Source organism: Epinephelus fuscoguttatus, linkage group LG6 (assembly GCF_011397635.1).
Source record: "Epinephelus fuscoguttatus linkage group LG6, E.fuscoguttatus.final_Chr_v1".
NCBI classification, from domain to species: Eukaryota; Metazoa; Chordata; class Actinopteri; order Perciformes; family Serranidae; genus Epinephelus; species Epinephelus fuscoguttatus.
Genome location: NC_064757.1, coordinates 12,797,236 through 12,811,033, shown reverse-complemented (window position 1 = coordinate 12,811,033; position 13,798 = coordinate 12,797,236). Strand labels below are relative to the sequence as shown.

Here is a 13,798-nt window from a genome sequence, read left to right as displayed (position 1 = left end):
TAAAGTTGAGGCCAAAACAGTCATGCATTCATTTGTCACTGTCCTTTCTCATTTGTGTTTTGGAGAGATGTAGTCTGTATGTAACATGCCTGGTCGTTCTCTAACAACTATGCCTAAAGATATTGTCACTAAATTTGAATGTAATAATAAGTGTCTGATTGACATGACAAATTTTGTACTCGTAATTGGCAAATTTCACATAAATAAGGCAAGATTCACTTAGTCCTTCCCAAAGTGTAATATTTTTCTGTTTAAATTTAATTTGCTCATAAACACATGAACCCTTATAACAAACAAAAAAACGTGAACGCACATTGTCACATTTTAAAGAATTATTTCCTGTAGCCTCTGATTACGATATATTGACTTTACCAATATTGCTTATTTATTACTTTTATGTGATTGATTTAGAAAAATATATATTCAATCAATTTACTTTTTATGTTGTATTTCATTGTTAACTGGAATCTTTAATTACAAGAATGTCACTGTGTTCATGGCCAGATGAATAAATAAAATTAATAATAATTGTGTACCTACCAAACTAAAAGAAAATAAGAATATGAAGGAAATGTCTTTCACAAGGAGGCATTAGTGCATATTTATTGAGACTAAGATATCTACTTGAGTGTGAGTCAGTAACCTTCAAAAAGTGTTGTTTCTATTGTAATGCTCATTCTTAACTTCTGCAATCTTTCCCCTTACAGCTACCCCACATATCATGATAAATACTATAAAATAGTCTAAAAACTAAACTATAACTAAAAAAAACCAAGCTGAATTCAGCCATCCATCCATCTTCTAACCGCTTCATCCTCTTGAGGGTCGCGGGGGGGCTGGAGCCTATCCCAGCTGACATCGGGCAAGAGGCAGGGTACACCCTGGACAGGTCGCCAGACTATCGCAGGGCTGACACATAGAGACAAACAACCATTCACGCTCACATTCACACCTATGGACAATTTAGAGTTATCAATTAACCTAGTCCCCAATCTGCATGTCTTTGGACTGTGGGAGGAAGCCGGAGTGCCCGGAGAGAACCCACGCTGACACGGGGAGAACATGCAAACATGCAAACACTGGGAGAACACTATAAACTATAATAACTCTGCCTCAGACTGAGAAGCTTCTCCAGAACCTCTTAAAACATCATACATCTGTTTTCACAGGCTGAGTAGTCCTTCCTAGTAAACTGACCTTTAAGTGTACAATCGGAGGAGTTCCTCTTAAAGAAACACAATCACACACCTCGAGTATATCTCTATTTTTATTTGTGTATATGTACACATATAAAAAATAAGGACATATGTACAATGATAATAAATATCAACACGTTTGTACAAGTGAAATAAGTTACTTAACATATTTTAAAAACAAACATAAAAGATCAATTACAGACAAGCCAAAATGGGGCCAAATAAACTCAGGGTGATAATAGAATAATACAAATAATAATGCGAGAAAACAGCAGAACTTAAAGCCTTGTGTAAGAGAAAATATTATGAGCAAACAAATGCGTCAGAAGAACCAAAGTACGTTACACATGCATTTTTTTTCAAGCTTGACCTTTATTCTTTTAATCTTTTTAGTCGTTGCAACGTGTTAAATAAAATGCCTAATTGTAAAATTAAAAATATATTAAGACATAACCAAGTACCAGTGTAAAGAGCTCATATGTTTTAGGTATCCGCTTCAGGGGATGTAGTAATATAAAGTGGGCACATTCTGTCACTGATCTGCTTTCAATCACAGATACTTATTTGGTTTTAAGGGGCTGACAAATTAAATAATGGTTTGGTACGTTACTCAGCCTTTCATTCGGTGAGGGGATAAAGAACTGGGTCCAGCAGATCACTACTGACATATAAACAGGAAGCAAACAGGAAGTCCATCAGCCTCAAGCCCTTTTGCTCGAGGGGAAATTTAGCTGTGGATAAAATATGCAGAAAGGTTGCAGACATCAGCTCAGTGTAGCAAAGTGGACGGACTGCTGAGACTTAAATATCGATCTGGAATCAAATAAAATTAATTTAAGTATTTCAACAAGAACAAAAGCAACTGCAGTCTACTTTGGCTTATCCAAAAAGGTGAAGAGGCACAGAAAAAGTAAACATGTTGAAATGCAGCCATGAATTCCTGTACAACCCTTGAACCATAAAATCAGACATATTTTGTTTTCTTTCTTTTTTTTTTCTAAAGAGAGCATTGTTGTTCCACAATATTAGTGTCCGTAAAAGTCCAAAAATGACCATTGAAAATGATGCACTTGTACAAGGATGAAGCATATCAAAGATGTTCAGTCCACTTGCAGAGGATCATGCAACACTAGGATGGAGTGCTGATGGCTGAGTACCTCTTCAACCTCAGTATCATTTTGATATTCTACATCTCTCTCAGCGCTCTGTACACAGTGGGGGCAAAACAAGGTGTCTTTGTCCTCCCCTTCCTTCTCGCTGTGCTCCTCCGGTCCCGACAGACACGTCCCGAAAACAAAAGCCAACCCTGGTGGACAAAGCACAGAGAGAGGACAAAATAACCTAAAGTTAGTAACAGCAAACAGATGTGGTGTTTGCTGTTTTTCAAAGTTCCTTGAAATTAGATCAGAAAGTAGGTTATATTTTTTAGGACAGTGTTACATCACCATGGAACAAAGCACACTCTGGTCAGATTGGCCTGTTGGAGGATTAGACGATTTAGTCTGGTACTTCATGCTACCACTTCATTACACCATACCTAATCAGTGAAGGTGACTTATAAAAATAACATCTGAGGGTATATGAGAATTTGCAGCAACTGTGAAACTAATAATATTTTGTCATCTGTCAGTTTGAGTCTGAGATTTTTATGAAAAGGTCCCGTACTGTCTGAATCTTGCAAGTAGAACATTGTTATTAAACAGACAATTTCAATCCCACAAAGGTCTTCCTAAGGTCAACTTCTTTTGATCCTTGTCAGACTGAAACTTTTTCTCGTTTATAAAATCTTCTAGTCGCAAGCTTCAGGCTTCGGGCAGTCTGGCTCCTTTTCTTATCATTTTCCATGAAAGTAGCTTTCCTGATGCACCTGTCCCCTCAAGACCTCAATAAAAGTGTGCACAAGGACAGCCTCTGATGAAAAGTAGACTGGTCAAATGGTGCAGAGCATATGATGTAATATAACTGGGAGGCTACAGCCATGCTAGCAGCTCTGTGAGGCTGTACTTCAGCACAGCAGTGCTTTGAGCTAAATGTTAACACTGATGTTACTGTACTAAACTTAATGAATACATTCTGTTTTGAAATAGCTCTGGTAGCTCTCTTATGGCTTTTCATTTTTTAAGTCTATAGGCAATATAGTGTAATAATGCCACTTTATATTATTAGAACAAGATCAGTCTTCTAACCGTGGATAATGCTACTCTCTGCAAGCGCTCTTTCAAGGTAACACATGTGGTGTTACCTTAAACAATAGAGGCACGGATCAAACAATGGTAGTTTGTATTGTCTCATCATTTAAACGTTTGATATTTTGAGAAATTTTTGGGCAACACATTTTTGTTTTCTTGTTGAGAGGTAGATGAGAAGATTGATACCACTTGCATGCCTGTCCGCTACATCTGGGGCCAGTAAGCGTAGCTAAGCACAAAGATTGACAACAGGGGTAAACAACTAGCCTGATTTTGTGCGGTAGTGAAAAAAATCCACCTGCTAGTATATCTTAAAGTCACTAAAGCTTCCTTCCCCTGCATGGTACAGTTTGGTTATTCCTGACTTGCTCTTTTTTTGGTCTTCCATTGGATAGTACCTAATACTTTTTCTGGTACCACCTCAATTGAGGTCCCAAAGCCTCATTTCCACCAATCAGTCCGATTCAGTTTAGTTCAGTAAGATTAAACATTAGAAGAATTATTTTTGCATTTCCAATGTCAAAAGTTGTGTTTGGTATCAATACAAATACTCCATTTGGTCCCGTTTTTTCCATCACCCCTCTGCTGAGGTACTACACACTGATCAGATAATAAAAAGTTGGAGCCAGAAACACTGTGGTCTGTTGCTTGGTCAACTGTGACAGACTTAACACAGCCGCCTGTTTTTCATTTTCGTTTCCGGCACGGACAGTCAGCGAAGTGTAGACGTTCCCTTGCATCGTTTGTGAAGAGGAAATACAGCAAGAGTTGTACAGAGCAGTGACGGGCTATTACTATCCCTTAACAACCCCGCCTATATTTAAGAGTATTGTCTGTGGTGGAAATGCAAAACAGATAGGTACAGGTTGGTACAAGTTACGCACATGTTAAGCGTACTATACTGAAAGTGTTCAGTGGAAACACGGCTCAGGTGAGCTGAGGTGATACCGGAAGGTGGAGTTAACACTCTGGAGACCACTGATTGGTCACAGAAAATTGTCACTAGTAAAACAAGGAACAGCCTGCACAAACCCACCATTTTTAAAAGCCAAGCTAAGCGAAATTAACAGCCAAAATTGTTTTTTCATTTACTCAAACCAAATGTTTAAAAATGGCAAAAACCTCTGTTTGGTTGCAGATAAAAGGATCCAGTGAGAGCTGGATGGAGCAACACAGAATGTATGGAGCCGAGGATGATGTCATGGCAGTTTCTGCAATGTTGCTATGACAATCGGTTAAGAATCCTGCCTAAATTGGATACTGCCCGCAGTGGAAAACACAATTGAGGAAAGCACCTGATATCACAGGTCAGCAGAACCATGCAGTGGTAATGAGGCATAATTAACATGTTATATCTCCCTTGATTAATCTGTACAGAAACTAAAGTGTAAAATGCAGTTTGGCGTGGGGTCGATATGCCAGACAACTTCTTGGCCAAGGGTAGTGACTTTATGGGGTTCACAACTTTGTTTTTAGATATACAAACAAGATGTAGCAGGTTATTTAGTCAGCTTCCAGACTTTTGGAATGAGCCAGGCTCAGTCTTTTCCCCTGCTTTCAGTTTCTATGCTAGTTTAGCTAACTGTCTCCTGGCTGTAGCTTCATACTTAACAGACAAATATGAGAGTGGTATCGATCTTCTAACCTAATCCTTAGTAAGAAAGCAAATAAGCGCATTTCCTTTAGTGATAAGTCGAGCAAAGGGACAGCCAGATAAATAAACTAAATAATTCTTAACACTACACTGAGCAGCCAAAAAGCTAAATTGGAAATCGTTAAAGGTTGGGACTTTGCTTGAATCTGTTTGCATGAATTTAATTAAGTGGAACAATACCTTTCACTGATTCATGGCTGCTTCCCGCCTGAAGCCAGCAGTTTGTCAGCACGGCAGCAATCAGTCTGTCAGTCCAATCTTCCATCAACACTGTGTGTGTCATCTTTTTGTGTTGTTGTGTTTTACAGTGCTCTTCCTCTGTACAAGTCCACAGTAGCCCTGGGTCAGTCTCTGGGCATCGGTAAGAGGGAGGGGTTTGTTGGGGTTTAAGGGTGCGTCACAAACACACTATGGTCCAGGATGGTTGGCATTCAGAGGACTGTGAGTGTGTAAGTGTGTGTTTGTGTGGGAGAGGGTAGTTTCCTTCTTGGCAGTGCAAGTTCCCACCCTCGCCATACACATAAGATATAAAGCACTTATTGAGACATCCAGCGGTCGCAACAGTGAGGGTTCAACTACATTCTCCATGCCTAATGTCTTCACGTCAGCTTCAATTTGGAATTAAGTGTGCAGTTATTGTTCCGCTGCTAAGAGCTGAATGCAAATAGCCTTTTTCTTTCTGCAGCGATGAACAAACGTCCAAAAGGGCTCAGCCAAAACACATATCTGTTACACACTTTGACTCTAATAAATGTCGTCTGGAGTGCACTTGTAGTATATTGGACTTGAAGGTGCGTTTGAAGGTCACCTTGCAGGGCTGAGCGAGGAATGTAAGCGCTTGCCCTCACATTGTCATTCACAGAGGGGAGTCACTTGATAACGAACACTGCTGTAGTCAGTAAGACGTAGAAAAAGAGCAACAAGAAATGTCTTAATTCAAACCAACCATCACAACAAATGAAATTGGAAGGGATCAAGGACTTTCTCCGGGGGTAAATACAACGTGGGAGAAAAGAAAAAATACAAATCGAGCAGAGAAAGTCTTGAGAGATTGTCCTTCATTCAAAACTCCCCCTTGCGTCTTTCACTCCAATTCACTTCATTTTCCATTTAATTTCCTCTCTCTTTGTCTCTCGCTCTCTCTCCTCTCCTCTTGGTCCCTCGCAGAGCTCCTGCTACGGGGACATGATTGTCGTCTTGCTTCGAGATTAATTAGTCTTTTTATACCGCTCTCACGCTCTTGGCTCACAAATACAAAAAAGGGAAGACGGGCTTCCACTTTTTAAGTGCAGTAAGCTGAAAAAGTCTCAGAGGAACAGAAGGACAGAGTATCAGTTCAATATTTCCAGTCAGTTGCGCTTGCCCGTTTGTCAGCTTGTTTCAGCACAGGGGCTAAAAGCCTCTTGGTCCACTCAACGTTAAAAGAAATGTGCCCTTCAGAGAACGTGTAACGCCATTTGTTTGATTTCCATGCTTGAGGTGTTCTCCTCTGCGTTCAGCCTTTTTAAATACACAATTTACACAAATGGCGATTGCACAGTGGAAGCAGAAAAAAGCCACAACCATGACTGCATGTTGCCCAGAACATAATAATTATACGAGTGCATGTTGGCGAACACAGTGTATGAGTGTGTATATTTAACATGCTGTGTGCTATAAATGTCAACAGTGAGCCAAACAGGCATTGGCAGAGCGAGAGAGAGAGAGCATGGGGAATTGACAGCGTGTCACTTAAAGAGAGAGAGAGAGCAGGCATCCTCAAAAGGAGGGAGGTAGGTTGGTTGTTTTTGTTTTTTCCAACTCAGGGAACGGAGACGGAGGAGGACAGGCCTAGACGGACGACTCCTCGGGGTTGGCATCGGGCAGCACGCTTCTCTGCTGCAGAGTGCGTCTCAGCTCTTCCTTGAAGGGGCTTGAGTAGTCGTTCCCGCTCATGCCCAGGCCTCCCAACCCGCCGCCCCCAGCACCAGCCCCGCTAGCCCTCTCCTCCCCTGCTGTGCTCAGGTTGAGGCGGATATAGCCGTTGCTACCCGAGCCTCGAATATTGGTGAGGCTGAGACGGCTTGGGGAGTGGATGGGCTGGCCGGGAATGGCGCTGGGTGACGCCGTGCTGCTGACGCTGCTGGGCCCCAGGGCGTGACCGGGAACGATTTTCAGCGAGCCATCCGAGTAGTAGTAGTTGGCGCCTGTCTCCCAGAAACGATCCTCATCGCTGGGCATCTTGCTGGGCACAAAAGTCGGTGGCTCCTTGGGCAGGGTGATGGGGTAGACCAAGGTGCTTTCAAGAGGCTTCATGTCGGCTCCCTTTCCCAGTGCCAGCTTCAGCCTCCTGCGCAAGTAAAGAGCTGCTACAAGGAGCAACAGGCACGCTGCTCCAAGGGTGATGACAAGCACCCAGAAGAGCCCCATGCTGCTGTCTGGAGCCCGGGCCTCCATAAAGACTGGGGCGCTGGCTACTACGGCCACCTGGTAGCGCTCTGTCTGAAACTTGACGCCCTGCTCCTCAGAGTAGCAGATATAGCGGCCTGCTTGCATCTGGCCTGCCTCGGGGACGACAAGGGCCTTGAGGGTCCGGTCGAAGCGGGGCCCTCCTGCCTCTGGGTCACCCAGCTGGAGCTCACGTTCGTTAAGAACCCAGCAGGGCTGAGCAAGGTTGGAGACCAGCTGGCAAGGCAGCACCATGTCAGAGCCCACCACCACTGTGACGTTCCTCAGACGGGAGTGCTCTGCAGAGGAAAAGGAGAGGAGTAGAAAAGAGAGGTGGTTAAGTGTCATCCATAATAATTCATATTCCTCTGCAGCCAGCTCTCTTCTGCTTAATTCAATTTATTCAGCTCAGTCCAAATGTATTCACTCAGTCCAAGTCTATTCTCTTTCCTTGCTGCTGACTTGCTCCTGCACCGACAGTCAATTCCCACAAGGGGCCACTACTGAGGTTTGGCCTCGTACTCACCGGGGCTGGGGATGGAGACGGGCTTATCGAACTTGGCTTTTCCCCGGCTGAACCTTTCCAGCATGAGGTCCTGTGACAGGGAGGAGGTGGACCTGGGAGGGGGAAGGGCAGAGAGCAGAGCAGAAGATTAATCATGGTCACACTGAGTGCTACAGACAACACTGGATCCAGCATGTGTATGTGCAATCCGTTGTGTAACAAAAATAATTATAATACTCCAAATGACCTAAATCTATAGAAAACACACTTTTAAAAGCTCGCATTTTCGCTAGAAAAAAGCTCCAAATGTCCTTATAGGAGCAGTGTGTAGCATCTAGCGGTGAGGACTGCAGATTGCAACCAGCTGAAACTTCTCCCATGTGCAAAGCCTAAACTCCAAGTGTTCACTGTTCAGGAGTTGTTGTTTTTTTTTTACGGGAGCTGAAATATCCGTGGATGTATCTGCCTCTTCAAAACAAAAGGACGAGGTGATTTAAACCAGTAAAAACACTAAATAAAGCAATGTCAGGTTACAAATAAACATTTTTGCTAAGCTGTTTGTCTGGTCCCAGCCCAGCACCTACTGACGTGTGCTCCCCTTTTTTCTCTGATTAATTATGATCCAGATGTTCAGGAGGTTTTTACCGGGAGCCGAATTATCTGAATAAGTCTCTTCCTCTCCCAAACAAACAACTCCAGTGATTTAAACTGGTAAAATACTGAATGAAGCCCTTCCATGTTAAAAATCACTGTTTTCCCCATGCTGTTTGGCTCATCATGGAGGGGCTGCCAACTGTTGTGGCTGGCACAAAAACCCAAGTGGCTCTATCTACAGTTAGTGTTTGGTTTGTCCATTCTGGGCTACTGTGGAAACATTGCGGTGTAACATGGTGGACTCCATTAGATGTAGACCTGCTTACTATGTAGATATAAACAGCTTATTCTAAGGTAACAAAATCACAACGATCCTTATATTAGGCTGATTATACACTAAAGAAAACACACTTATAATCTATTTCTGCCAATATATCCCCCTAAATCCTACACACTGGACCTTAAAATAGACAAATACAATATATTAGGCTTTTATTACAACATGGTTATGATGAATGTAATCCAGCTCTGACCACAGCTTGTCAGTATAGTCTTATTGCAATGTTTGTCCCACAAAGGAAATCACAGCATGTAAAGCAGGAGGATTTGACTCAACTGCTTCAGGGTGAAAGTCTGCAAAACCTGCAATGAAACTTGCCTCACTCTCCTGTAAGGAGCTGCTAATATCCAGCTAAAAGACTTTCATTAGTGTAGTGTCAATATAGACTTAACATAATATCTATATACTTCCAGAGGCTTTGCCAATAGTTACAATTGGCTTTTAAAATATCAATACCAAGCCTATTCTATTATTTATATTTAGTTTATCGTATGAATCCATAGGTGCACATAGGTCTTACCCGCGATGGAGGTCGATACGGACGCAGGCCCGACCCTCGCTGTCCCAAGCGCAGTAGGGATCCCTGGCGAGCAGACAGTCTGGCTGAGACTGATAGCGGCTGCAGTTGGCCAAAGGCAGCTGGAGAACCTCCGAACGAGAGCCGATGTACAAGTACTTTTGCAGACAAACAGCGAGAGAAGAAGAAGAAGAAGAAGCAGAGAGAAAGAGGAAGACAAAGAACAGATCCAGCCATCACCCAGAGACAGAAACCAGAGAGAGATGAAAAACAAGGAGAAAGATAAACAGAGAGAGAGAGGGAGAGTGACTCAGTTAGGGGTTATAGGAGATAATGGGATAATCACTCTCAATTACAATAACATTCACCCCCCTGACCCTCTTCCAATCCAATCTGGATTGCGCTCTTTTCGCGAAAGCTGTTATAAAATGTCTGGTCGCGGCTAAGCCAGCATTAATGAGATAAGCAGCAAGCTTTGGGGTAGGGAACGCCTCGTCAAAACTGCATCGATCGGCGGACGCGAGCCACGGGGACACAGCCGGTGTCAACACGCAGGCTCAGTTGACAGGGCAGGGACACTGAGAAAACAACAGGGGCAGAGGTTCAATACCCTGCAGAGGTGACGGATTGTAATTACTGTTATTGTGAGGCGGGTTTTGGATTCATAAGGCGACACTTGATCTGAAAAAGGGCAGTGTTGATAAAAACATCTGCTGAATGGCAGCGGGCCAGCGGCCCCGTGCTGACTGCCTGTCTGCTGTCAGTGAATCTATGATTGTAACTGTCTGGCAAAAAGGGTATTAACAGATCAGCAGAAGACAAAGTCCCACTGCTATCTTTGAATGCCAATGATGCAACAGCACAGCAACCAAATGGAACCCCGAAACTATACTTTCAAGGGATATGATCAAAAGAAGTACAGGACCATGCTGGTTGTACCAAGAAAAACAAAAGAACTTTAAGTAACTTTTCCCCCTGAGAGACCATTAAGACTTCTCATCTCTCAGACTGAAGACAATACATCTAGGAGTCCATGACGACAACATGCACATGGCTATGCTTTACTGAGTGGGAGCTGCTGGAAGCTCAAAAAAAAAAGAAAAAAAGAAAAAACGGAAGAGCTGCTTTCTTGTTATTAAAATCTCCCTTGCCTCAGTTTGTTGTATTGAATCTAGTCTTTGAACATGTTCTTGACAAAAATTTATCCAAACAGAGATGAATCAACTGAAATGCCAACACAAGATTTAAAGCATTTTGAGACGTTCCTTTTTGTCTTGGAAATATCAGACTAAACTAAATGGAAGCAACATATCTAAAAGGGGCCCTGCAGTGATTTGAACCCCCTCCACCCACACATCAGAATTGAATGGCTGCATCCGACAATTTCTATAGCTTTCTGAAACAACACCGCACTACTTATCCTCGCTTTACGCTGTGGTTGGTCAGCTGTGAAGAGGTGAGAAAGTCAGCAGGATTTAAACTTGTCTATGTCTATCACTTTTTATGTGTCAACACTTTGCTCGCCCTCCTCATATTCAAACAATCATCGTCTCGCCCCTCTTTGTGACTGCCAGCTTTTTAATTTATTTTTTGGTGGGGCTTTTTATGCCTCTATCAGATAGCAATAGAAGAGAGAGATGACAGAAAATGAGGAAGAGAGATGGGCAACAAAGGTTCTGGGCTGGATTTGAGTCCGACGCATTGCAGTTCATGATTGATATCTCAACCCCTAAACCAGTGATACTCAACTTACAGCCCGCATAGGGTGCCACGTGGCCCGCCAACCAATTTTCTAATTCACGGTAAAAATAAATTGATTCACACAGAGAATGTGCTGTGAATGTAAACAGGATGCCAGAGTGCATAAAAAAGCATCAAAATAGAGCTTGTTCATCAACAAAATGTGGCCCCCCTGCCCCCAATGTCCTCAAATCCTAGAAACACCCCTACGTACACTTGACCTGTGAGGAGCTGTTTCAACTGGATTTGCCTCTTGGCAAAGATGAGTGAGGACAGCTAACACTGAAAGGCAATTTATCTATTATATATACTGATAAATATTTCTGTTTGTTTATAAAATGGCCCCTGGCCTCTTGTAATTTTGCATATGTGGCCCCCGGGCAAAGCAAGTTGAATATCCCTGCCTGAAACCAACAGGGTGCCTTGATGGCTAGTTCATCACTGTTTATCATTATTTGAGTATGGCAGTGCTATGAATAATTTTCAGGTCCCCTGGAGGTGCGCCAGGCTTTGAAGCTAATTTTTGCAGTGGCTAGACAGTGGAATTATCACTTTAAAGTCCGTCACGTGATGCCATTGGGCACACAAAGACTTTTGTTATTTACATTGATTTACACTGTGAAAGAGTCGTCTGTAAATCAGTGGATACGTTTATTTGAGTGTCACAACACCCGTGAAATGACTCGTTTCGCTATCAGGATTCGATCCATTTGCTGCACATTTGGAAAATCTAGAAGAGCCACAGGATTAAATCATTTTATTCCCATTTAAGTCAGCAGATGGTTAAAACGGAAGTGGCTGGCTCGGCTGGTTTAAGTGTCTTGTGCACTTGCTCTAAGGACCCAATCATGTGGAAGCTGCGCTGATAATCAAGGTAATTTTATACATGTCACTGGAACATTTTTTGCTTCATGTGCCACTGAGCAACTTTCATAGAAATGAACGGGGTCTCCAATGCTGTATCCAAGTCTCTTTATACATCCATGAAATTTTTGCCTTCCAACTTGGTTTTCTTACTAGTTTGGGTTAAGCTCCAAAAATGGCATCTTTTCTTAAGACTCTCCCTGTCTGGAAAATCCCCACATTTTCAAACTCAATGCCCTCAGTTTGTTATGCAGCCTTTCCATCAAAAATGTCGAGCTAACCCTGGTGACATCATCAGGGGATATTTCCTTAGACATTATACAATTGTTTTCATATTCTGAGTCTATGATTTGTGTAAAAGTGTAGTGCATATGTAAAATTGCTGCTAATGCCCTATTCATGGAATAACTGACAGACATCATTTCCCCTTTTCCTTACCTTGGAGTGGGAGATAGTCAGGCTGTCCACCGGCTGGGGTGTCTCAAACAGCTGGATCTCCTCTATCACGTGGGCCTCGGTGCCCAGGATCACCACTCTCTGCAGCCAGCCCTCCGCTGAGGCACACAGGAGAGGAAGAGAAAAGAGGATATGGCTCACTTCACTTCTGTTCAGCCAAACTTTCAATACAAGTTCACTTCAGTGCAATAGACTTTTTTTCCCCCCGCAGGGCAATTTTCCATGGCATGCATAAAAACATATATTTTTCAAACAGATAGCTTCGGCACTCGGCTGAATCCCCGAGACAAAATAGCCAATAAACGCACACCTTTGACAACGGAACAGCTCATTTAAATATCACTGATATGATACTAAAAAATATTTACACACACACACACCTGTGACTGCACACCAGTTCATTTGAATAATAGAGATGTGATTTAATAAATTTGCCCATAAACCTGTGACTGCACACCAGTCAATTTAAATATTAATGATGTGCAAACAAACACCTGTGACTGCACAGTATTTCACTTAAATATTAACGATATACTACCAAATTCACAAAGACACACCTGTGACTGCATAGAAGTTCATTAAAATATTAATGGTGAGATATTATGACATACAAACACACTCCTTTGATGTCATCGCAATGGATTTAAATATTGAAGCACAAGCTGAAAATCATCAGGATGATCTTTTATTAATTACATTAAATGCTTGTATGTAAAATGTTGGCATTTTTATGATGTAAAACTGCCTGACGTGAAAAAGGTCTATTAAAGACAATGAGAAAGCAGTCTTCACAGTAAAAGTACGCTTGCGGTTACATGCATGACAACAAATGCACATCGCTACAGTGTCATCAAGTTGTCTGCAACTTTCATCAACTTCGATTTGTGAAACTTTAACGCCAGCTGCACTAAAATTTCATGCTACTCTGCAGCTGAGAAAGACAGGAAATGAAAACGAAAACAACCTCTCTTGCCAGAATGGCGTCCAGCTCAGCAAGAAACGATCTAAAGGTGAATTTGAAAGAGTTGAGATGCTGTTCCCGGCCTTTAAAGACCTTGGGTAAAGGTAATATTATCAGAGACACTTGGAGACTTTTTTCAAGTGGCGTGTGGGGAGCTGATGCTGGAAGAGGAAGGAAGAGCAGATCCTGCGCTCCTTTCATGTAGGGCATTGTGAGCGAGTTTAGATCCCCTGCGATGACGTTTCAGGCACAGCTGGTGGGGTGACCTTGATGTGTGTGTGTATGTGTGTGTGTGTGTGTGTGTGTCTATATCTATGGGATGGAGTAGTGTAACGTGCTGACATGTGCTTTCTTG

General features: G+C 42.5%; 1 protein-coding gene across 1 annotated transcript in view; it reads right to left on the bottom strand.

Moving 5' to 3' along the window:
- Positions 1-1,296: 1,296 nt before the first annotated feature.
- sema4c (sema domain, immunoglobulin domain (Ig), transmembrane domain (TM) and short cytoplasmic domain, (semaphorin) 4C) overlaps positions 1,297-13,798 on the bottom strand; it is a 123,266-nt gene continuing 110,764 nt past the window's right edge. The window contains exons 13-17 of the mRNA XM_049578965.1: positions 12,465-12,580; positions 9,426-9,580; positions 7,993-8,084; positions 5,220-7,765; positions 1,297-2,502 (exon numbers count right to left, since the gene is read on the bottom strand). Coding sequence (XP_049434922.1) covers positions 6,870-7,765; positions 7,993-8,084; positions 9,426-9,580; positions 12,465-12,580 — 1,259 coding nt within the window. The 3' untranslated portion in view covers positions 1,297-2,502; positions 5,220-6,869. The remainder of the gene's footprint in view (positions 2,503-5,219; positions 7,766-7,992; positions 8,085-9,425; positions 9,581-12,464; positions 12,581-13,798) is intronic.